Below are 26,345 nucleotides of genomic sequence, written 5' to 3' on the forward strand. Positions count from 1 at the left end.
GTCCTCGAGTTGAATGCTGAAGAATGGATGGATGACTTCTGGCCATCATGTTGCTTCCTATCATTTGCTTGATCTCTCCGACGGTTCCTCTACTGCTATACGATGACCACAAATACTACAACTTACACATACATTCGTGCACAAGTACGTACATACAAAAACACACCACACACATACATACATACACACGCATATATATATATATACGTACTTGCATACACACTTAACAACCAGAAAAACGATACAAAATGTGATCGCAACTGTAGGGCGAAGAAGTGCGGGGGGAAAAGGGGAAAAGAGAAACAACAAGCAGGGAAGGTTGTCGAGGAAAGAGGATGTATGGATAGCAAGGTGGAGGGTGTGGTGTCGTGTCAAGTGAGCAATAGTTACGGGGTGAAAATTATTGAACGAACGAACGAATGAATGATCGAAATGAAATTGCTACTGTTACACTCTGCTATCTTCTCATTTCATATCATATCATATCAGAACCACTATCACTATCACCTCCATTAACAATAACAACAGATAACTAACATCATTACCATTACTGTCTTATCCTAATTCTTCTTGACCTTACAACATTCAGAGGTCAGGTATTGAAATAGTGCGGCTATCTTCGAAGATTTTTATCGTTCAGTTGAAAACTAATATATATCTTATAATCAAATACTAAGTGGGATTTCACACTCATTTACCGGTGCAACACAATTAACAACACTATTACAATATAAAATGTGATGTGTGAAGTTAATTCTAAATACTGTAAATACAATGGAATAAATTACGCACTTACCAATCGTTTCATAATATTACAAAAGATTACACAACAATGTTAACATTCACACTTGCCTGATCATTTTGCTTAGGATTGTTTTTTGAATATAGCCGTAATCCTTTGTCTTTCTGAAAGCAGTACACGAAATTCATTTATCCACCTACTATTGATCAACGTATCTGAAATATCGACAAGTGTCAAATTCATAACAAGGAAAATCCCTCTTCTTAAATTTTTCTTTTTCATACCACCTGACTGCGGCTATTGTACCTAGCAGAAATGAACTTTTAAAAACAACCAAAATGCAGACAGAACATTCTATCTGTGTGTATGTGTATATACATGCATGTGAGTGTATCTATAGGTTTAATGACGATGATCAGTCGTAGAAACTCGATCAACAAAACTTCGTCTGTTCTTTTACCACCACCCACATATACATTTCACTCCTTACACTGCCACATTATTCCCACCATCATCACCACTATTACCACACCATCACTACCATCGTTATTACCATCATTTGTCGTTCTGCTTTTATCATCTAAAAAAAGAATTAACTCTTGAATTAAAATACACACAAACATACATACTTATACATAAACTAGAAAGCACATTATAGCACAACACATCGTAGATTTCTAAAACAAAATATCGAAAATGTTACTCTTTTTTCCCCTGAATTCTCGAATTTGCTTCTCTCAAAATATAACACCCATAGAAAAATAAAAAGAAATATTTCACACTTTGATACATTTATCAAAAACAAAAACAAAACTGAAATTGAAATGATTACACTTTGACTGAATGATCTAAGAATGAAGATATTACAAATTTAGTTCAAAGTTTTCTTTTTTTCTAAATCTTCCTAAAGTTTTTTCATATTCTCGTTAACAATAAATTCCGTAAAATTTTGCTCTTTTTGTCCAAGAATAGTTAGTTAGACAATTTTAAAATGGTTTCATATTTTACCTAAACTATTTTTTTTTTTTTTTTTTGTTAAAAAACACTCTAATAAAATTACAATGAAACAATTTACATTACACTTTCTTTAGAAATTATAAATCGCTGCATAGTACAATGGGAAGTCATTTTTTTTTTTTTTTTTTTAAATATAATCAATATAAGTATAACATAATGCATAGACAATATACAAATATATCAAATTGATTTTCAGCATTATCAATTTACAAAAACACTGAAATTAGCAATGATGCTATTGTAAACATGTAAAAAAATAAATCATTAACTATTTGCTTTACTTTTCACTAACTTTATTTATTACTTGCTTCCACTTAATCGTCCCAATTTTTCATTTGTAATACCCATTCCATCTTAACCAAACATAGTTTACACTTTATTTCTTCATTTATAAAGTCTGAAAACAGTCATCAGTATGTTACTTTTACATTTATTATTACCTACTGTAACAATTAATGACTTACTTGTTCGTTAAGTAATGATGCAAAACTTGATACTATGTTTCAACTTCCTCTTCCATTCATCTGCATAATCGTTTATCATGCGATCAATATGATCACATGAATTCGATCAACTCATCCATTAACTTTCTATTTCTTCAAGCGAAATGATCTATTTGAATGTTTCACAAAATATTTATGTGAATTTTTAGAAGTAAAATTATACGTAAACATAAAGCAGAATTGACAGCAAATATAAAAGTTAGAAAAATAAGAATTATTCGTACCTGAACAATATGAATAATTAACCGATATATTCGTTTAAACAGATTTATAATATCCATAAGCTATAATGAACGAGTTAGTTATCGACGTATTTAATAAACAATTTCGTATCGCATTTTCACGTAAATGTATTATCAAATTTCACGTAAACGATACTAAACGTTAATAGCAAAGCTATAAAAGTAGCATTCTCTACCATTATATTAAAAATAAAACAAGGACAAGTTTTACATTTTATGTATAATTCAAATTATTACACTTCTAAGCAAATCATTTGAATATCAAATTTTTAATAGAAATTTTATTACTCATTTCTCTTGTTACCTCTCTGCTCTTTGCATTATTCCAGTTGATTAGTTGTTGCTAAAAAAAAACAAAATATCAAATGTAGAATGGCGAAAACCGGTTGTCAACGGAAAAAGACCGGATGTCAGCAAATAAAGAATAATCAGTAAGCGAATGTTTTGCTCCAGAATGAAATGCTACCCTGCTTGATCTCTGCAGGATAATAAAATAATACACTTACAGACTACAATATGATTAAAAAAGGAAAAAGATTCAAATTACGCACAGTTTGTAATTTTTAAGCAATATGTTAAGACAAATGAAAAACGATTAACTTCTCCTCATTTTATATCAACCTATTTATTCTCATTTTAGGTTTGTAATCAATAATAAATAGAACATTGCTTGTTAAATTCAAAAATTATTTAATTTGAAATTACTATTATTATTATTACTATTGTGCAAACAGAATCAACTTTACACAATTAATTCATTCATTTTTTGATAAATCTGTTTTATTTTATTTAACAAATGGTTCTGTATGCTAACAAATTTAATTGAAATCAATGCTACTAATACTTTCTTATTGCTAAATAATACACTGACTAACTTATGCATCACATACACAAATATATATATATATATATATATATATACATACACATGCATATGTACTACACACATACATACACAGACACGCATGCAACAAGGAAACAAAGGAGAAGGACGATCCTGTCTTGTGTCTTATGACAGGCTGAACTGAACTGAATTGTATGTATGTGTGTTTGTATGCATGTATGTATTTAAGGAAGGAACTGTTTTAAAAGTTTTTTCATCAATAAAAAAGTGGAAGTATATTTCTCATCATACTTTTAAAATATAAGCAAAATGATAGTTCCATTTTGCTACTGATAATGGGAGATTATTTTGATAATTTTGAAAAGAAAAATGAAAATTTATGCATATCAAATATCTATCTAAGCATTGTATACATTTGAAATAAAAAAAACATTTCTTCAAAATTTCTAATTTTTACTTTTTAATTTGAATTTAAAACTCTGCCATAATGTAAACATTATAACTTACGTAATTTTCAACATTAAATTTCATCATTTGAAAAATTTCATGAAGTGTTTCATAAATGTTTCATACATTCCTCATCTGTGAGCTTTAAACTTTGCTATAATGTAAGGATCTGTGAATTATCGCATGTATTGAAATCTCAAATAAACAGTGCATTTAAACAGTATAACAACAAACAGGAACAACAACTAACAATAACAAATGATAACGAACAATAAACAACAACAATAAGAGATCAATATGAAATAACATTGGGGCATTGAATCAAATTACAAAGAAAGCTATCGCTAAAAAATGATAAGAAAGAAGGGTACAGGAATAATTCTTGAAATGCATCTATGAGAAAGCAGTGAGAAATTTAGAAATCTTTAAATTTGAATATTCCAAGCTAAATTATTTCACTTCTCATTTCTTTTTAACGGTTTGAATAAATATAGCACATCAGTAGCATTATTTGTCATCCCAAAACTAAAGGATCAAAAAGTTTTTAAATGAACAAACGTAACCATAATTTTGTTAGATCTTTCGAATTTGTTTACAACTGATAGACACTTCATCATCACTGTAATTCAAATTCATCTTTATCAAAAACCAAAAGAAACTCGTTAAATGTGTAAATTCGTAAATTTACAACCTAAGAATCAGAACTGAATTGAAATGAATATTGTTCAATGGATATCGTTTGATCGGTTTAGAAGAAGGAAATAGCGCTCGTTTGTATAGTTAAAAAAAAAAAAACAAGAAATTACTCTCACTCCCGATATATTTCATATCATAATTTAATACTTTCTCAATTTTTTCCCTTCAATATATTTCTACAATAAAACTTGTCATTCCCCTTTAAAAAAATATTAATTATTCTATTTCTAGTCTTTCCAACTCTCTCTCTCTCTCCTTTTTCTCTCTGTCCCTTTCTCTCTCGGCATATTTAAATATTAGCATAATACAACACAAATGGTACATAATATTAAATTGATTAGGAAACGAACAATTTTGAATATTTAAAATTTTGAATATTCTTCACATACACATACCTCCTCACATAAATTCAAACATACACATATCTCCTCACATACATTCATACATTCTTACATACATATGTTTAGACATACCTACATACATACGTTTTCCACAAAATCAACTTTGCATCTTTCTTGTTCCTATCATTGGAGACAAGCTTGTTTTTGTCATACTCTTGTTGCTACCACCGTTAATTGACATCTCGCACATACATACATATATACATACACACACACACGACATACAAATGTATGCATATACACATCATATGGATATGCATAATCATTAATCAATTTTTCTAAACTGAATTTGAATTCAAACAAAAGCAATCATTTATTTCCCGAGTAAACGTATGGATTAAGTTCCCAGGTACGTGTATGTGCCTGTTAAAATGCATAGCATGTATGTGTGAGGATGTAATACACTTGCGTATGGTAATGATATGTGTGTGTGTGTGTGTAGGAAACGATCATTAATAATAGCAATAATAGGAGGAAAAGCACGGGTGTTAAGTGATAAAATGACAACAGCAAGGCCAGTAGCCATTACCATCACTGCCACTGTCACAGCAGCGACGGCGGCAGCGATGATTGTCAAGTCACGCCACACCACTACTTATCACCGCCATCTTTTGGAAATGAAAAGGGAAAAATCAGGGGAATTGTGAATTATATGACCAATGAATTGGACATATTGTCGTCCATTTATTGCTTCTTCCGTACACTTTATTCTCTTTTATCGGAATAAAATTTGACAATCCGAAATCATCGGTTAATCGGACGTGATAAGATAGATACAAGTAAGGTATGAGAGAGAGAAAAATGTGCGATTCAATTAGCTCATATATGAAGCAATAAGTGAAATTATAAAAAATTGAAGTATTTCATTGTATCACATGCTTAATACAGAAGATTTCCTACCGGTTTGTATTTCGTTCTTCCGGAAAAGAAATTTAATCTAGCTGACACCCAGTAAGTTCAGATTTGCATCCAGTAAGTTCAGATTTGAAGGACGAAGAGATAATTGAAATGAAAGTAAGAGTACAACTTTTTCAACAAGTGAATTCTTGTCAGTGAGAGGATTGAATTGTCAAAATTTTTTCATAAATTTATGATGAACAGATTGAACATCTTCCGGAAACCGAAAAGGCAACAATGGATAATCTGCATCAACTAGATGATACAATATTGTTTTGAAAATGCAAATAATAATTCTGTGATGATTATTAGTCCATAACTGATCAATTCCATTTCATTTTTAAAAAACTTAATTTGCTTTCAAATTTCGAAAATTGGAAGGATAAAGTTTTGACGATTACTCAATTTGTACTAAAGCATTCGTGACAACTGAAACTGAAACTTACTCAATCCTCGTAGTTTACAATTGCACTTTAAAATTGTAATTTGTCGAGTTTCGTTGTATTGGAACAAAAAAAAACAAAAAGAAATATTAACCGTAATAAGTGTATTACGTAATAAGGTATGCATCAGTACTTTTACTATGGCATCAATAAAAATGAAAATTTTCAAAACTCAAAAGTCGGACATTTTTTTAAAAATTCATAAAATTAGGATACGATATATGTTATGTTATGTTATATGGAAGTGATCAGCATAAGAAAATAAGAGTGGATCAGTGATAAGAATGAAGCAATGATAAGGATGAAAAGATAAGAGTGGATCAAGGATAAAAATCATTGTCTACCAGTTCAAGTTTCGTTATTATAGATAATGTACTGATAACGTTGTAATCCCTTGCAAAGTTATATTTTCTAAAAATTTTCAGCTATTTAAAAAAACAATAGTGTCTTATACGTGAATTGATGATAAGGATGAGAAGAGCGATAAGTGTATGCATGGCATGTGTGTGTGTGTGTGTGTGTGTGTTCTGTGGAATGTTAACTGAATAGGTCTGTGCGTGTGTCTGTGCCTGTATGTGTCACATAACACTAGGTCAAGTGGTCAGTACTGAGAGGAAATAGAATGACTGGTAAATAGAATGAATGAATTGATGAAAGGACAAGATAATTTGCTTCTGCTTCTGCTTGGTGTATAAAATATATATGTGTATGTGTGTGTATGTCTGTGTGTGGTCTGTGCATGTTTGTGTGTGTATGTGTGTGTGTATACAGCTGAGAAGGAAAGTAGGGGAGAGAATGGAACGGATATGAGTATTTACATCCATCCGGCTTAATGTCCTGCGATCTGGTCTATCCCATATCAATAAGGTCAAATAAATGGCCAGTGCACATTACACATCACTCATCAATACACATACACACACACACACACCCATAGATAAGCCCGCTTACACACTTACACATACATACGCATAGACCCGTTGCACTCAAACATACAACCCACACCTACACATACCCATAGATCGGGTAGACTTACACACGTATGCACACACATACATATCCTAATATGTGTATAGTGTATGTTCACATAGAAGTGGCGCTGTTGTCAAGGAAGATTCACTTACCAATGCTCGTAAAACAAAATTGTCGTGATATATATATATATATATATATATATATATATATATATATATGCATGTGTGTGTATGTGAATGTCAATGTAAAGATGAAATGATTTTTGATTTAATTGAGATTAACTCACTTCTTTATTTTGATTACCAAATTGACGATGCGAATATCGGAGAGAATCAGGAAGAGGAAAGGGTAAGCGAAATTTATATGAATTTTTTATTTCTTGTTGAGAGAAAAATATCTTTTCTTCATTATTAATGATTTACATAGAGTATAAAGAGAAAGGAAGAAGAGCGGAAAAGCAGGAGAACAGGGTAAGAGGGAGGGCTGGGAGATAAGCGGGAGGCAGGGTAAGAGGGAGGGCAGGGAGATAGGATGGAAGAAGATTTCTAATATTATCTAATATCAAATTTCAGCTAATGATGAAACGGAAAAAGAAATGCAAGCAAACAGCTAATATTAAAGGATGACAGAGTTTAGTATTACAGTTAAAGAGTAAATGAATGAATATGAGATGTGCCAATTGCGCATCACTATATGATAGCTAAATTGCATTCATTTGTCCAATAGAAATTCCAGTCTCTAAAATATGTTTTCTTCCTAATAATAATCATTCATTCATTTAGTAACACATTACCACCGACAATTTTGGAGTGAAAAATAAAACATCATTCACGTCATTTGCGCCTATCTTACATTTATAATTCATTGATCCAACATTCATTGCTAATAAATTTCAAATTTCACTTAAGCGAATGCTTAAACGAACTAGAATGCATACAAATTAAGAATTTTGGATTGATGTTTGATTTGTTAATTAGTGCATAATCAAATTTATGTCATTCTATTTTCTTCAAAGTATTTAATTTGGAAAAAAACTTGCAAAAAGGAAGATGTAAAGTATTTTCATGGAAAATACAATTAGATTAGATCGAAATGCAATGTGACATCGAGGAAATTCGCATTACATTTAAACGTGAAATGAGACTTTAATGTATGCTTCAAATCCTTTTTTTTTAACAAGTTATGTCATTAAGATTTTTATGAGTTATACTATTTTACAGTCATAGTCATTTTAGTTATAGTGAAAGATAGAAAATTTTAAAATAAACTTTTAGATAGTTTCCAATTTTGATTAGTTGAAACTCGTAGCAGAAGTTTTAGAGATACAAAAGTATTGTCAGATAGAAGAATGGATTAAATATATGAAACTGAAAGACTTTTGCTACTAACATTACAGATGCTACTGCTACTAGTATTATTGCCGAGAAAAAAAAGAAAAGGTAGGTCAGGTCAGGTCAGGTCAGGTCAAATCGTATCTTCCAAATGTCGTTTAATAAGATGGGCGAATTATTAGCTTGCTGTGTTAACAAGTTACCTCATTCATTTTTCCTTCCTTCCTTTCTTCCTTATTTCTCTCTCTCTCTCTCTCTCTCTCAAGCTCTTTCTTTCTCTCTTTCTCTTCCACTTCAATTAATTAAATTGTTCCATGTGGAATTATCATATTTATGTTATTTGAAATTCAAACATATCACAGTAAATTTGAATTACTCTAATCATATCATTTTCTCACTAATTTTTTTCCTAATTTTTATGAAATTAAATGGAAAAATGTTGTGACACATTATTAATGTGACAAATTCTTTTAGCAAAATTATCATTTCAATTTGAAATGTTTTTTTATAAATTAAATATCTTTTAAATATAATAATATTTGATACTATTATTTAATGTGGGAATATAATCATCATTTCATCTTAACTTATGAATCATTTCAACTTAACTTATGAGTCATTTCAACTTAACCTACTTTTTTATGTCTTAAAAAAAAAAAAGTTGAAGACATTTTTCTTATCAACTCTGTCACTCATTCTCTCTCTGTCTCTTTCTCTCTTCCTCTCACTTTATCCTATAAGAATGAATAGTTTAAGAGTAGAAAAAATTAGAAATGAAATGAAAAGTTAGTCAAATATCAAAATCATTATAACATCAAAAGTCTCAATAATAAACTAAATTAGCAATTTGCTTCATTTAAAATACAAAAAATTAAAAAAAAAAAATTTGAAAAAAAGAAGAAAACTAATATTTCTATTTCACAGATTTGCAAAGTTTTACCTCTTTTCATTTCATATCCTTCCTGAAGTAAAATTTTTAGAGTTAAATTAGCAAAAAAATAAAAAAGAAAAGAAAAAAGAGAAATAAGGCAAATTGATTTGCCTTATTTTTTCACTGATATAAATCATGTATTTCTATATATTTTTTTCAAATTAAAATTTTAAAAAATAGAAAAAGAGGCAAAATTAACATTTTTATTAATTTTATCTTTCATCAAATAAAGCAAATGAATATGAAGCATAATCGATTATTTAATAATATTCCATTAATTTTTACTATTCTTTTTTCTTACCATTTATAAGCAATTTTTTAATTTATTCACAGTGATCTTATCATTTTAATTAATGGTATATTTCAATTTATACTTTTCAGATAAGCATATTATATTTGTTGTTTGGTATTTTTTTTTTTTTAAATTAAGTGTTAGTATTAATTTTTGTACTATTTGCACATAATTTTTCAATTTATTTGTAGCTAATCTTATCATTTTAACTAATAGTACATTCTAATTTTTATCACTTCTATTGATAATACAATCAGTCTGATCATCCTTATCATTCCTTATCTTAATTACAAATACTACTACTACCCGTATGCATAATTAATGGAATATTTCATTCTTATCATTCACTACTAATTATCTTATCATATGCATTCCTTACTTTTTCTCATCGATGCATTTTGTTACACTGAAAATTGAATCAAACAACATAATCGTTTGATCATTTCATCACTTAGTTGATTAGTTGGTAGTAGTAGTCGATTAATTCAATTAATATTGAAATTTCAATTAAAATGAAATGGTTGAAATTATTTTCTGTTTACATTTGTTGAATAAGTGAAGTGATAAGGATTTTCAAGACGAAGTAAATGATGATAATTTTGTTCACGTATCATCGAAAAAAAATAAAATCATTCTCTTCAACCTATTTTTGTTCGGTCATTGTCATCAAACAAATGTACAATTTCTTATAATTTTCTCATAATTTAATCTCACTCCTACCTTTCTCTTTCTCTCTCCCTCGCCCTACCTTGTTATCTTTTGTTATCATCATTATTATTAAATCTAGTTAACTGATTCAGGTAATCATTTTAGTGTCAGTCACTTATATGTGACAACAACCATTTATTGTCACATTTTCATTAATTGTTTATACTAAATTAAATACAATAAAGGTATGCTTACAAATGAATCACCTGTCGATGCTATATTATAGGTACTGCTTTATCATTTAGCAATAGCCTTTACTCAAAGGAGGCAACAATCAATAATAATCTAAGCCAGTAGCTTCAGTGAAAGAGATAGTACAGTTATTTGCATAGCAAATTAAATGCATTACAATTGTTAATACAATAATTAGTAATAACATTTATTTGTTCAGAATTTAAAATATAATTAATGTCTGTCATTTTTTTTACTGCAATTAAACAATTATTTCCCTTTAAAAAATTACAATAAAAAATAGTTTTATGAAAATGAGAAACAAATTTAAGTAAAAAATAAAATGGGCGATAATGCTTGTTTGAAATTTGAAAATGGAATTGAAAATGAAATCAATGAGATTAGTTGAAAGTAATAAAGTGATAATATTACTTAAAATATATGATAAATTAAGAATGCATAGTTCAATAAATAAGGTTCCTTTAAAATGTTTAATGAGAATGTATTCTTCAGTTGATAAGATTGTCTTGAAAAAAGCAAATTAAAATTTTAATTGAAGCGGAATATTGCTTAATCTATGCAACAACTTGAATTCTAATTAAAAATGAATTACTCATCAGATAAAATTATTTTGAAAGTACAAATCAAAAAGACTGATTAACAAATGAAACGATTCTGAAACTGTAAATGATAATAAAGCTATAAAAATATGATAAATTTATGATAACTATGATAACTTTGAAATTTTGATATAAGCAATACTTAAAATCAATACTCATTCTCCGACTTATTTACAATAAATACAATAAAAGATTTATTAGCAAAGTTATCAGATCTTCTATACAAACCAGTTATCACTACAAGTACATCTTATAAGCAAATATAATATTTAAATAAACTTTAAATATTAATTCAAAAGGATTTCTTTTAATCTTAATTGCAATAATGCTCAAAAAGCTTAATGACGATAAAAAGGAAAAACTTAAAGTTAAGGAACAATGTATAAAAGTATTTGTAATAATTCCTAGAATTGAGAGATTTCTCTCAGCAACGGGAAAAACCAGAAATTGTTTCCAAATTACAAAAATAAATAAACAAGTTTTGAACAGTAATTCAGTAACGAAAATAATAAAATTATGTCTAATTTGAAGCCTCATTAACTTCGCTACTGATTTACTGTTCAAAACTTAATTACTAAAATATTTCTATTATTCAAATTATCAAATGATCATAGGGTTTATTCACTCTTAAAAATTCCAGGATTTTCACAAAAATTAATATTCAAATCTGAAATATAGCCTAAGCCCAAGCCTAAGCCTAAGTTTAAGCCTAAGCATAAGCTTAAGCCTAAACCTAAGCGTAAGCCTAAGCCTAAGCCAAGCGTAAACTTAAACCTAAGCCTAAGCTTTATTTCATTATTGAAGTTGTTAAATGACAACACCGTATATGACCATTTCCCTTGGTTATTAAATAATCAATTAATTTAAAAATATCTTTTTTTTTTTTAAAATGAATTGCTATTTTTCAATTGTTTTAACAATTAATTAAAACAAAATTTGATAATACTAGAATTTATTTCCTAGTTAATATACAAAAACCCTTAAAAATTGTAGGAATTTCATAAAAATCAATATTTAAATTTGAAATAAAAATTAATTTTTATTTTAAAAATGATTTAAAACTATGAAAAATTAAAAATTTTATTAATTTCGCTACTGAATTACTGTTCAAAACTGAATTTTATTATTTAAGATGTCAAATGACCACAATACATATGATCAATTCCCTCATAAAACTATCACTAAGTTCTAATTATCAAATGGATTGTTACTTTTTAATGTTTTAATACTTATTTAAAATGAAATTTGATAATATAAGAATTTGTTTCCCAGTTTAATATATAAAAACTCTTAAAAATTGCTGGGTTTTTGTAAAAATCAAATTTTAAATCTGACATAAAAATTATTTTCAATTGAAAAAATTAATTAAAACTGTGAATAATTTAAGGTTATGTTTATTTCGCTGCTAAAATATTTCGCTGTTTAAAACTTAATTATTAAATTTGTTTTTTTATTGAAACTATCATTTTGACTATACCATATATGACCAGCTCCGATGTAATGCATATAAAATAATCAATTAAGTCCTGAATATCTATTTTTTTTAAATGAATTGCTATTGTAAGTAGTTTTAACACTTAATTAAAAATAGATTTGATAAGGCTGAAAATTTTTTCCTTGTTCAATATACAAAAGCACTTGCAAATTGTGGAATTTTCGTGAAAATCAAAATTTAAATTTAAAATAAACATAAATTTCCATTATAAAAAAGAATTAAAACTATGCTTATTTGAAGTTTCATTAATTTCGCTATTGATTTATTGTTCAAAACCTAATTATTGAATTATTTCTATTATTTAAATTATCAAATGACCATGCAGTTTATGACCAGCTCCGATGTAATGCACATAAAATAATCAATTAAATTCTAAATAACTACTTTTTTTAATGATTCATTTCTATAATTGAAATTTTTTTTTAATTCAAATTTATAATTTGATTTTTATGAAAATCTTACAATTTGTAGGAAATAAATTTTATAAATTTTAGTATATTGATTTTTATGAAAATCTTACAATAGGAAATAAATTTTATAAATTTTAGTAATATCAAATTCATTTTTAATCATTTTAATCAGATATTAAAACTACTAACAATAGCAAATCATTAAAAAAATAGATATTTAGAATCTAGTTAATTATTTTATATGCATTACACCTGAGCTGATCATATATTGTATGGTCATTTGATAGTTTAGATAATAAAAAAAAAAAAAAAACTTTAATAATTAGATTTTGAACTATATTTTAGTAGCGAAATTAATAAAACTTTAAATTTGTCATAGTTTCAATCCATTTTTACAATTAAAATTAATTTTTATTTCAAATTTAAATTTTGAATTTTGTAAAAATCTTAAAATTTGTAATAGTTTTCGTGCATTAAACAAGGAAATTGCTTCTAGATTATCAATTTTAATTTAAATTAAGTGCTGAATCTGCTAAAAATAGCAATTAATTTAAAGAAGAATAGATATTTAAGACTTAGTTGATTATTTCACACGCATTGCACTAGAGTTGGTCATATATGGTGTGGTCATTTTATAGTTTAAATATTAAGATACGCTTTTGTAATTAAGTTTTGCGCAAAAATTCATCAGCAAATTAATAAAACTTTCAATTAATCATGGTTTTAATTCAATTTAGGGATTGAAATTAAATTTTATTTCATATACCGACCGGAAAAAGAAAGCTAGGTCAAACTTCTTATATTTGAACTATCAACATCTCCATCTGTCATAATGATGATTTTGTAATATCTAGTTGTTTCAATGTCAAAGTATTCACTTCCTATTTGCAGTGATTAAAGAACCTATTTCTGCAGATGAAAAACCACATTCCACGTCTACACACGTTCCACGTCTCGAATTTTCCCTCTTTAGGCAAGTACTACTTCAACATTCTACGATTACGCCCTGCTTCGTAGTACCACCTGCAGAATTACCCTCCACTATGAATAATTCCGACAACTCAGAAACTTTTTCCTAACAATCAACAAGCTTTCCAGGTAGAGTAGAAATATCAAATACTGTTTTTTATTTTTTTTTAACTAATCCCTTGCTTTTCTTGCAGCTTCTTCCACTATACTTGCTGCCAACTTTGAATCAGTCTGAAATGATGGAGCAGTACCCAAAGCAAACAGATTTACGTACACGCTATTGTAAAGCTTCCCTCGGGATTTAAAAGAGCATTCACAAACTAGCAGTTAGACACGAGAAGAAAGTAAAAATATGACAAATAATGGATTGATTAAAAACTTTTTGAACTTTGGTCTTTAATTCAACATTATGAAATTCCGATAATTACTAGAGGTTTTGTAAATTTAATACTGAAAAAATCTTTAATTCTGTTAAATTATATTTTAATTAAGTGCCAACAATGTTATAAAAATATAATTCATCTAAAAATGAACATATTTTGAACTTTGTTAATTATTTTATCTGCATTGTTTTATCTTTTTTAAAATTTTTTTATAATTATTTTATTTGATCTGCTTACATTCTGTCATGGATATTTGACAATTTGTGCAAAAAAGAAAGTTTAATAAATTCAACTTGGAGCAACCTTACAATGTAAAAATTAATACTATTTCCAATTAGTAATGATTTCAATTAATTTTTGAGCATAAAATTAATTTTAACTGCAAATTTAGATATGGGTCATTATGAAACATCGATAATTTCTAAGAATTTTAGTAAATTTAATACTGAAAAAATTTTTAATTCTGCTAAAGCCTGTTTTAAGTAAGTGCCAACACTGTTAAAAAAATATAATTCATTTAAAGATAAATATATTTTGAACTTACCGGATTATTTTATTTGCATCGCTCTTGATCTGCACACATTATGTCGAGGATATTTGACGATTTATGCAAAAAAGAAAGTTTATAAAATTCACTTTGGAGCAACCTTACCATGTAAAAATAATAATATTTGCAACCAGTAATGATTTCAATTAATTTTTAACCATAAAATTAATTTTAATTACAAATTTACATATGAAATTTCGACTATTTCCAAGAATTTTTGCAAATTTAAGAATTTTTGCAAAATTAAATTCTGTTATAATTAAGTGCCAACAATGTTATAAAAATATAATTGATTAAAAAAAATACATATTTCAACTTTGTTAATTATTTTATCTGCATTGTACTTGATCTGCTTACATTCATGTCGACGATATTTGATAATCTATGCAAAAAAGAAAGTTTAATAAATTCACATTGGAGCATTGATCAAATGACCAATATTATCACTCTCGAACAAACACAAATTGCCAGTATTAAGGTCAAGCTATCTAGGACATAGCTACTTAGACAGGTCACATCTTCAGGATGAGAGATTACACTTAAATTTTGCTAGTATGATGAACTCATCACCATCTACCGCAATAAAAGTTACCAAGGAAGAGATATGTGGCAGAAAATTTTAGCTTTTGTTTGTTTGATTGACGATCAAGTTTGTATTGTTGATCGATTGATGTAAACAAATAATTAAAACAAAGGTTTGTTGATTGACGCTATAAGGATTATTAAATATGTTATAATATTACAAGTAGTTAATCCGAGGGAAAATTAGTTGACATTGATCATAGGAAAATTGTTAACTGACTACAAATTAATAATGTGTAGATTAGATTTAGATTATAACAAAAAAAAAAAAATCGTTAAACAAACAGTTGATAATATTTTAATAATTGAATGTAAATTTGGCTATGAGATTAAAAATTTTCAAAATTAAAATTAAGTACGATTTATAATATATTAAGCATTTTTTATTAGCAGATTGTAACATTCTAGGCTTATACATTTCTTTATAATTCGTATAAGCTTAACTTGTAATGGAAGATAAATGCTGGATAAATGATCATATATAATTGTCAATGGAATATTTAAAAAAAGCAATCTTTAATCCACAAATTTACAAAATTTATCGCATCATATCATATGATTTTTTTCAATTTTGCTATATAAGAATTTTATAAAAATTTTTTGAAATAATCTTTTAGCCACAAAAAGTTGAAAAAACATAAAGAGCTACTATAATCTTCAAGAATACCTAAATGACATATGTTGACAGACAAGACAAGTGACAACAGTATTAGGAATCGAGTCTCGTGAATGTCACTATTCAGTAACATTTTTTGGTGAGGAGATTCTTCTTGCTGCATCTTTTGGCGACAGGATTCATCTTGTTGGCGTATCTTTTGTCGAGACATGACAAGATTCTACAGTCATCAATTATGTCTGCAACAAGTGTGACTATAATCCTTCACAAATACTCATATGCAAAGTCAAATCATAATGTTTTGATAACTGAATAAACTGAAATTAATGAAAATTTTCAGTTGTACTCCAACGAAACAAACCTTTATTGAAAATATATATATAACTGATAATAAATACTGAATGTATATCTAAAAGTTTTACAAAAAAGAAAACTTTTTTTTCTAAATAAAATGCATATTTTTATAAGTTATAATAAAAATTTGGCTATTAAGTTGGAAATTAAAATATTAACAAATTCAACTAATTAATAATTTTATGCAAAATTCTAACTTGTATGTTTTTTTTTTTCTTTTTTTTTTTTTTACCTAGTTAATTTTTTTCCAATTTTTATTTTCTTAATTTATTTTTTCTTAACTTATTTTCTTAATTCTTAATTTTTTTATTTTAAAAAAAGTCCTAAATGATTCATATGCTATTATTAGTTACATATGATAAGATGTGATAATTACATTAAATTTCTATGAAATATTTTATATTAAACTAATAAATATGTTCACAGTTAATTTTTGTATATTTTAGCTAAATATAATTTAATTTTGCTTCGAGCTATATTAATTGTTACTTACTTAATTACTTCCATAATATCAATAACAAGTGACATATAATGTAATATAAAAATTGTTACTTTGTTTCACGTAACTTGACGTACTTACATCTTCTTTACACTACAAATATGCATTACTACTAAAATCTGAAATGTTTGACATTCCAAATCTGAACTGAATTCTTTGTCCATTCTATGCATGTCTGTCTTTCTATCATTAAATATTTTTATCTATGGATATTTGCTCTTTCCATGTAATTATACCCATCTTTCCATGTAATTAATTCTTCTTTTCTCTCCAATCATTTCTCCCTATTCTCTCTTAAATACCACTTCACTGCAATCAATTTCTCTTTTTATCTCTCTCTCTCTCCCTCTCTTCCTTCGACATCTTCCATTTCCATCCAATTTCCCTTCCAATTATTGCAAATTGTAACTTTCCCCCAATTTATCCTTTTCTTTCCTCTTTTTATTTTTTTAAATCATTAATTACCTGCTACTGAACAGAAAGTATGTTTATGGATCTTTCCTAACCTTCCATTTTCAAATATTTTCATAGCATATTTTTCACTTAAATTACTAAGTTAGCGTGATAAATGACATATATTTTCACAATTTTTGCACAGTTTTGTGTTTTATATGGAATTTTTTTCAATTGTTTTAATCAATTTTTCAAATTTTAGTTATGTCAGGTGACATCATTCGACCAAATTCGATCTCACAGCTAATGCCAAATATGAAAAATATCAACCTAACATTTATTGTTCTTGATATTGGTAAGTTATTTAATTGTACATTTTAAATCTGGAATTATAATTTGCATCATTTAATTTGTCAAATTGAATTGATGCATAATTCGTTGTATTTTATCTCATTTCATTTAATTTCAAATCATTTGTGAAATATTTCCTTTCTGCTCAAAATTTATTTTATTTCATTGCGTAATGTTTTTCATTCCATTTATTTCATTTGCTATATTTGAAATTATATCAAAAACTGGTAGAATGAGCATAACTTATATATGATAATGATCGAAGAAGAATGAATTTAAAGAGAAATTTAAACATTTTAAATATGAGAAAGTGCTTTGTTATAAATTTCGATTTACCTTACATTTTCAGGCCAATCACGACGTACACCTCAAGGACATGATGTTCGAACAATACGCGTTGCTGATCCGACTGGCTCCGTTCTCATGGGTGTATGGAATGATGTTGGTGATAATATTTCCGCTGGTGATATTTGGCGATTAAGGCTAGATCTTTCATTATCTTTTTCAGTGAATATGTTATGAATATATTTTGCCTGTAATATTTAACAAGTTAAAAAAAAAAAAATAGGAGTTCATTACTTTAAAATATTTGACCTGGTTCGCTAAGTTTGATTACATATGATTCGATTTGAGAAAAAAAAAATTTAAACTTTAAAAAAAATTTAAAAATAAAATAATTGAAATATACTACTGAAATTTCTTAGGAATGGTTTTACGACAATTTTCAAGGGATCATTGAGTTTATCATACGGTAAAATGGGTGAATTATTAAAAACGGGTGAGTTTTTTATGGTTTATTCGGAGGTCCCAAATATGAGTGAATATAATGCCGAGTATGCCGCGAAATTTCCATCGAATCGTAAAGGTTCACCAGACGATGAAACAACAGGCAATGGTCAAGGAGGTAATCTGTTCAATTTTCCAATCAAGACATCCAGAACTTCCAGAATTTATTTTCCTCGTCTACATTCTCTTAGTTTTTCTAGCATACAATGAACAATTGGTCAAAATTTCTACGGATGCACATACTTTTCTATATATTTATGCATCATTTGATGGGATTAAAGATCAAAGGAAGCTATAGAAATTCTCACTGTATGAAATTATCATCTCTAATTCATCAATTTTTCATACTATTTTCGTTTTACTTCAGTTAATGTACAACGATCTCATTCAGCAACTGGTATCCATCGACCAATAAAACGTCCAGCACCATCTTCGGGACAATTCCGACGTGATAACATTACTAACAAAAACGCAAGAAATTCTTGACTTTTTAAATGCAATTTTAGGTTCTCAAAAGCAAAAGAAATTTTGATTTAATGGCTCCAGGGGAAAGCATCATAATAACTGGAATACATAACAAAGTTTGTTATGGGTAATTTAACATAGATTTTCTTTATGACAAACCCATCTGACAGGAAATTAATCGACGCATCTTGTGTTTCTTCGAATCATATGATGTGGAATTAGATTCCCAAATGTTTGGTTCGTTGTGACGCTTCTTACGTCAATTCTTGCTTCCTGACCAATACGACACGCTATCTCTGGTTAATTATTAGTCTTTCATTCCCATATCAACATAGATATGTGTCAATATATTTCAATTACAGAAAGAAGTAAAATCTTTAATTCCTCAATCCTCTATTACTTGTTTCAAATGTCAGAAGAAAATCATAAATATCATTTATCAAAAATTTATCAAAAAAAAAAAACATTTTCCAACTTATTAAAAAGGGACCTCTTAAACAATATGACTAGAATATAAAAATATGAGACAAATTTAAAAGCAACATTCACATTATCTGATAATGATCAATCACTCCAAGGCATTCAGAAAACTTGAAAAAAAAAAATTCTTTTTAAATAATTTCCTTCTTTGTAACGAGATTCTAAATATCACTTACGACAGTGACTTGACAAATCATGAAAAGGAAAATGACGAGATATATTAAAGAAAATGTTAACTTAATATTTAATATTTATAAAAAAAATATTAAATATTAAGGGAAATCTGGTCAACATAAAGAAATAACAAAATCAGTACAATGCGAGATTAGAATTTGACCGAACTAGACAGAAAAAAAAAATTGCTCGCAGCAGTCACAACAGTAATACATAGCTCCTTTTTTGTGCTGCCTTTTAACTCTAATCATCCCAATCTTCGGGTTATTTTCTCATAGAATAAATAAACAGATAAAGTTCTGAATATTCTGCAACCGTCTCATTCATAATTTTTATGTCGAGTTCAATCAGAAATCCCACATCCTATTTAGAGCCTTCATTTTCTAGCTGCCTCATAGTTTACTGTGAAGAAAAAGCGACTATAAACATTATACTTATTATGCATATGGTTTCGTTCATGTAGGACTCACATAAACTTAAGTTCATAATAGTAATGCGATATGAAAACTTTACAACAAGAAGACATATATTTACATTGAGCAGACATACCTAAGACATATAATGTCGCAGATGAATATTCCTCCGTTATTCAATTCTTCAAAAGCAACAAACCAACGACTCGTCAGGATTTCTGCAATAAGAAAAATTTTTAAACGAAGAAAGAAGCATAGGCAACTATGTAATATCTTATAATACAACTGGAAAGAAACGATGATGACTCTATCACTTGAATCAACAACAGGTATTATTTCTATAGCGCTATTTCCAATTAGTTTCGGTCCGTAAATCAAATTCTAACCTTGCTTGCTTTTGTTTCAGCTCGTCTTGTCAAATTGGGTTTTACTTTCATATATCGACTTCTTGTTTTTTTAACCGTATCAGTTTCGGTCACATTCGAATTCGTTTTTGCGGAACAGATCTTACTAATACTTTGCATTAGTGGTTCTTTGCTAACGTCTTCAGCGCTTACGATTTCCATTCTTGAAATCTCAGATGTTGAAGGAACTTCTGTATCTTCTTTCCTTTGTTGTCTATCTTCATCTTCGACATTACCTTCCCCTGGAACCTCGGGTACAACCGCTAAAAGCGACTTCTGACCATCTTGGTTGACAGACTTACCACATTTTTGGACACACTTCAAATTTGGCTTCATTTTCGCGTATCTTCTTTTAATCATGTGCGATTTTCCAGATGTCTCTGTTATAGTTGCATTTTTAGAGTTAAAACCAACTGATTCAGAACTTTCTTCAACAATCAATTTAGCTGGTCTTATTTTTCCTGTAAAGTGACCGACTTTACTCGAAAACTTTGCAGTTGAATCGGAGGTCCCAGTTTGGAAAGAATCTAGCCTATCTGTTTCAGAGTGTGAAACAGATAGACTAGAATGGCTCATTTTAGTAGGGAATATGTTAGATTCTGTTATCATAGTATTACTTTCGATACTGCTTGATGGTTGACCCTGAGCGTCAGCACATTTTCTGTAAATAAAAAATTCCAACATCAAACAGCATAAACATCACTAGTCAAAAAGAAGAGTGGATCAGTTTTCAAGTGTTTTGCTTGAAACAAGTAAGTTTTACCTTATATTCGTCTTCATTCGGCCAACAAACAAGGTATTTTTTTCATTCGTCGTAGATAAGTCTTTTACAGATCCTAGAAAATGATGTCAGTTTGTACCCAGTTGTAACTCACAATCATCCTAAGAGAATCACTCCATCAATTCTCGAATACACTCCAACATTTGAAAACAAATACTTTCCTTCTTGCCAAAACTAGTTCCCAGTTTACCCAAATAGTTCAAATAAATAACAAAAAAATGCCTTTATTCTTTGGAAGTTCCTTCCAAAAAAAAAATTTTTGACTGGAAAAAAGATAAGAACTAAAAACATATTTTACCTTTTTTACCTTGATTGGAATTTTTTTCTGATGCAGCTATTACTGAAATTGTTTGTTCAACTGCCTTTTTCGTTGCTAGGCTAACGTTCGGCCGGAAACGTTTCCGAGTTTTTAAAGCTTTTCCTGTCGTTAACGTTAAATTTCTACTGTCTTTAAACAACTGAAACAGAGTTCAAAATTTATCTCACTATAAAACTTTAAGATTAATATGAAATAAATCCTAGGATGAAAACACTGTCGTATTTTTGTCACTGATTTAAATTTAAATTGTAAGACCACTTCCAACCTATTAATTGATTTTCTGCCTATGATAGTTATTGGACTGATTAAAAAATTACAGAAGCAGGACAGCAAAGTGTAGAGACTTTTTTCTCTAAGAACTCCATCAGCAGTGGTGATGATGGTCAGAAATGCAACTATCATCTAATCGATACTTTAGACCAATTCATTAACTTATGGCAAAATCAATTGCATAACTTGATCTGTTCTTCTCTGAGATCAGAAGATACATTATGAAAAGAAGACTTGAAATAAAATAAAAAATAAATAACCATGCGATCGTTAGCTTCACTGGTTTCTTCTTTTGTATCACTTATGCTGCTATCTATTTCAGGTTTGACGATAGTTTCATCTGCATCCTCGATTTCTTTTAGAATATCGTAGTTTATTTTGTTTGAAAGTTTTTTTTCCTGCAAAATTCCCAAAAATTATTAGAGGCAGGAAATTCATTGAAAATAATCAGATCATTTTAAAATGAACTATTTCAAATGACCTTGTTCCTGATATTCCTCTTTCCTGATATTAGCACTTTTCTGCTGTAGTCTTTAAAATTTCCGCTTTCTTGAGATATATAACACAACAAAAACAGTTATATACAGGAATATTACATGTATGACTTTTTCCATTGCTTCTTGCGCAGTTGCAGCAACAATAGGTTCTTTTTTACGGATACCATTTGTTCGACGCCGTTTTTTGGATGAATTATCTTTTTCACGTTCTTCTTCCTCCCTTTCACGACGCCTAGAAAGTGCTTACATGTTTTAGGCAAGATTATTATGTTACAAAAAAAAAAAAAAAAAGAGCAAAAAGATACGCTAAAAAAGTTTCGAGCATATAGGATTACAGTTTAGAATAGTCCATGTTTTTCTTTTTTTTTTTTTTTTTAACAATTTCCCTTTATCCTGTTTTTCTATAAAGATTGCGTCAGCTCACTAGCTGTGAGCCAAGCAGAACAACTACAAATACATTAAGTTTTACCGCCGTTCCATTTCTTTCAAATGTTCTCCATTTAATTTCATCCAGAAACGGGTTTTCAAATCTACCTCTTCTTTGGTTAATATGTATGTATTGATTTCATCATCATCAATTCCTGCAACAATATTATAACTCCACATAAATCTAGAAAATTTGAAATATGAATAAAAATTGACACTATCCACATTCTTGTTTTTCAGAACTACTCGATCATTCAGCAAAAAGAAATTTTATATGCAACTGCAGAATCTATACAATATCACATGGAACACTACGTAGAAATTCCAAGTTTATAACATTAAAATCATTTCTTACCTAAATGATGCTAACTGTACTGTTGTACTGTTAATATTTATCACAGTTATAAAAGTTTACTGTACGGATCACCAAAAAAAAACATTTTTACCCTCCAAATCAAGTTCTCCATTACTATTGAGTTTCTCACTCTTTGTTTCAGCAATCGGTTCTACTTCACTTTTGACTGGAGCTATGCCAAGGCTAACTAATGAAGGTGCATAAGTGGATGACATACCAGCATCAGATCTGTAACAATATGTGCCGGTGGATGAGGAATACATCAATTCAGTAGAAAAAAAAAAAAAAAAAAAAAAAAAAAAAAGAAAAAACTAGAAAATGTAAGAAAATATTAATTTCACTTACAACGGAGTACCACTTCTTGCAGCAGAAAAGACTAAGTCAACGATTTCATTCCGTACTAAAGCATCTGCCGGAGTAAGTTCATCCGATTCAGATCCTAATGAACCACTCATCATTCGAGCATATTGTGTCCTTTTGAAACGTTCTTTTCGCCGTTTCTCAAGAGCTCTTTCAACTTCTGCCTCCATTGGTGATATCTGCAAAACTTTATTTTGCATTTTGAAAATAAAATAATTGCATTATAATTGAAAAAAAAAAATAAAAATAATTGGATATATGTACATATCTAACTGATTGATTCTAAGTGTAGTTCCTTTTTTTTTTAGTACCATACCTAAATTTAAGCATAGAAAGATCTTCTCAACAATGTACAGCAAATCAAGTTAGCCAATTTTCTAATAATTGTTATTCACAGTACAACTATCAAAATAATAATTAACAATAAAAATCAAATAATCCATTTGTTTTTGTAGATTTTCCACATCTATCCACAAACCTCAAGCTCTATCTTCCTCAATGCTTCCTCTTCTTTTTGTAATTGTAACTCACGTGCTTTGCGACGCGATTCGCGAAATGCTGGTGGATCCTCACAGTGTTCCTAAATTTTCTTTAACGTTAGAGCTTTTAAAAATTTCATGCGACTATAAATAAGTAAGAGCTTAATCACATTTATCAGGTTGCTTGAAAACCATAATCCTGGAGATAAGATATATTAAACGTTTTCAAAGTAAAAGTTTGAGACTTACCAAATCTACTGATGTAAACTCATCGATTGTTAACGTACTCGAAGGAGTCTGTCCGAATTCATCGAGACGTTTCTTAACAACAGCTTCGCTAATGTGTACAACACGTACAACGTCGGCAACAGTTCGATTAAAATTGTAGCATCGGGCTGCAAGCAATAATGCTGCACCACAAAGACCAGTTGGTCGTCTTCCTGTTGCTATCCAATCACGTTTCATTCGTTGCACTAGTCTGGTTGCTAAAGATACTACCTGCAGAAACAATTATAATAAGAATTAATATCATAATAAGTGACAACAAATAATCATAATAAAATTTGGAAGTTTGAAAATTACTGCTAAAAAGCCTGCACGATACTGTAATTTCTGAGCAAAGATTCAAAACTTTGGTTAAAACAACCAACAACTACATAAAATTATACGTTTAACAATACAAATGTCTACTTTGAATTAAGTTTTCGATACTTCTATTTTAGCTAACTTTATACGTAGAGAATACTGATCCTCTGCAGTAAGGATCAGTATTCTCTACGTAAAATGGATGAATGGTAGCATTCTGTATAACTAAAATTGCATGAAGATATTCAATAAACCTTAAAAAGTAAAAGTTTAGCAAAAGCACAGCTTACTTACCTCTTTTTGTTTAGCACCAAAATCGAGTGAGACAGCAAAACGTAATATATACATGCAGGGATCAGTAGTTGGAAGATTGATTTTCAGAGAACGTGTCAAGAAATTCAATGTTCGCCCCAAATCGAACACGTTGACCTGTAAAAATTTCAGTGAACGCTCGAATGTTGAAAAGAAAGAAAATTGATTTAAATTATGAAAGTATGAAAAAAAGACAGGGAATTAGCTGAATAACAATTAATGTGGCGACTAGATCTGGAAGAAACTTTAAAAATTATTTTTAGCATATCGTTTACATTTAGAACCCGAGAAGTATCGAAATGAACCATTTAGGAAAGTAAAAAAAAGAAAGCCTCTACCTGTGGGTAAAATTTTTTAGAGCAATGGTTAAGAACTTTAGAGCAATGGTTAAGTAACACAAATTCAGCAGAGGATACCTGAGTGATATCGCTGAAATCCAACAGCAAGTGTGCGGTATTTTCCAGTCGACAAGTCATATATAAACACGCTGCTACGACATGTGATCGTACACGTCCACGTGTAAAATTACGCGAAACGCACATTTTAAAAAAATTGAATGCTGTATTAACACAATGCTGATTAATCCGAAGCTGACTTGCTATCTATAAATACAGATCAAATATAAAGCAGATATTATTATAAATTGAATAAACAAAACTCAATCTCTTTTTCCCATATTTTTCCAAACAGCAGCCTAAACAAGTACAACACAAATAGAAAATCCTAAAAACTAAATCAATTTACATATTTCAGTAACTTAAAAAACCTAAAAAGAATATTCCAATGCAATAAACGAAACATTCTGAGATATCAGTACTCCAAATAAAATGCTAAATTTAATTTAAATAACAGATATGCAACCCAGAAAAAATTCAACATCATTTTATTACCTCTTCGATCAGCTTCCTTCCCTTATAGTAGGTGATTTCTCGGGATTCCTGGTGCGATAAACCAGGTACACCGGAAAGATTAGTTGGTTGACCGCGTTCTTTCGAAATAAATTGTCCTGAACATTACATGAAGATATTACAACAACTTCAAATATACACCACATTCACATTGGAAAGCAAGGCATATTAAAGTAGCACATAAATTTCTACCACACCTAGCCTTTCATACTTGCAGTATCATCTCAATACTATCGCAGATGAACCTAAAACATTGCAAACATCCTGCAAAGACGAACAACTCACCCACTAAGGAATGACCACCACCGGCATTTTCTTGAAATGCCACATCCGAAACAATGGTTGATTCTTCCAGTACCGTACCACAACCCATACATGTAGAATCACCACGAGCCGAATCATCATCTATTTCCGAACTGCCACAATTTGGGCACTTTCGGCTCATTGTAAAAGGGAAGAAACGAGATCTCTT

At 28.9% G+C, this 26,345-nt stretch overlaps 3 protein-coding genes, 1 non-coding gene and 1 further gene across 5 annotated transcripts; 3 read left to right on the top strand and 2 right to left on the bottom strand.

Moving 5' to 3' along the window:
- Nucleotides 1-1,318: 1,318 nt before the first annotated feature.
- Bm374 (Uncharacterized protein) lies at nt 1,319-1,534 on the bottom strand (the record flags this gene model as incomplete). Its single annotated transcript, XM_043078344.1, has 2 exons — nt 1,319-1,322; nt 1,446-1,534. 2 exons carry the CDS (start codon nt 1,532-1,534, stop codon nt 1,319-1,321), a joined length of 93 nt encoding a protein of 30 aa, XP_042934278.1.
- A 5,340-nt stretch (nt 1,535-6,874) lies between these two features.
- Nucleotides 6,875-7,084, top strand: Bm16759. The gene has a single exon (XR_006228083.1). It is a non-coding gene; the product is annotated as an Unclassified non-coding RNA Bm16759 (non-coding RNA).
- A 10,688-nt stretch (nt 7,085-17,772) lies between these two features.
- Nucleotides 17,773-19,131, top strand: Bm9429 (RIKEN cDNA 2610036N15, putative; the record flags this gene model as incomplete). Its single annotated transcript, XM_001896511.1, has 4 exons — nt 17,773-17,863; nt 18,209-18,374; nt 18,564-18,763; nt 19,013-19,131. 4 exons carry the CDS (start codon nt 17,773-17,775, stop codon nt 19,129-19,131), a joined length of 576 nt encoding a protein of 191 aa, XP_001896546.1.
- Nucleotides 19,132-20,386: 1,255 nt separating this feature from the next.
- Nucleotides 20,387-26,318, bottom strand: Bma-brf-1 (Transcription factor TFIIB repeat family protein; the record flags this gene model as incomplete). Its single annotated transcript, XM_043078345.1, has 15 exons — nt 20,387-20,395; nt 20,564-21,242; nt 21,345-21,417; nt 21,661-21,820; nt 22,212-22,349; nt 22,548-22,680; nt 22,918-23,029; nt 23,321-23,457; nt 23,575-23,768; nt 24,068-24,169; nt 24,318-24,566; nt 24,948-25,082; nt 25,382-25,567; nt 25,856-25,971; nt 26,159-26,318. The coding sequence occupies 15 exons, from the start codon at nt 26,316-26,318 to the stop codon at nt 20,387-20,389; spliced, it is 2,583 nt and encodes an 860-aa protein (XP_042934279.1).
- Nucleotides 24,783-24,875, top strand: Bm16757. The gene has a single exon (XR_006228082.1). The product of XR_006228082.1 is annotated as a pre-microRNA Bm16757 (primary transcript).
- Nucleotides 26,319-26,345: the final 27 nt, after the last annotated feature.

The sequence above is a fragment of the Brugia malayi genome (assembly GCF_000002995.4).
Source record: "Brugia malayi strain FR3 genome assembly, contig: Bm_v4_Chr2_contig_001, whole genome shotgun sequence".
Taxonomy (NCBI): domain Eukaryota; kingdom Metazoa; phylum Nematoda; class Chromadorea; order Rhabditida; family Onchocercidae; genus Brugia; species Brugia malayi.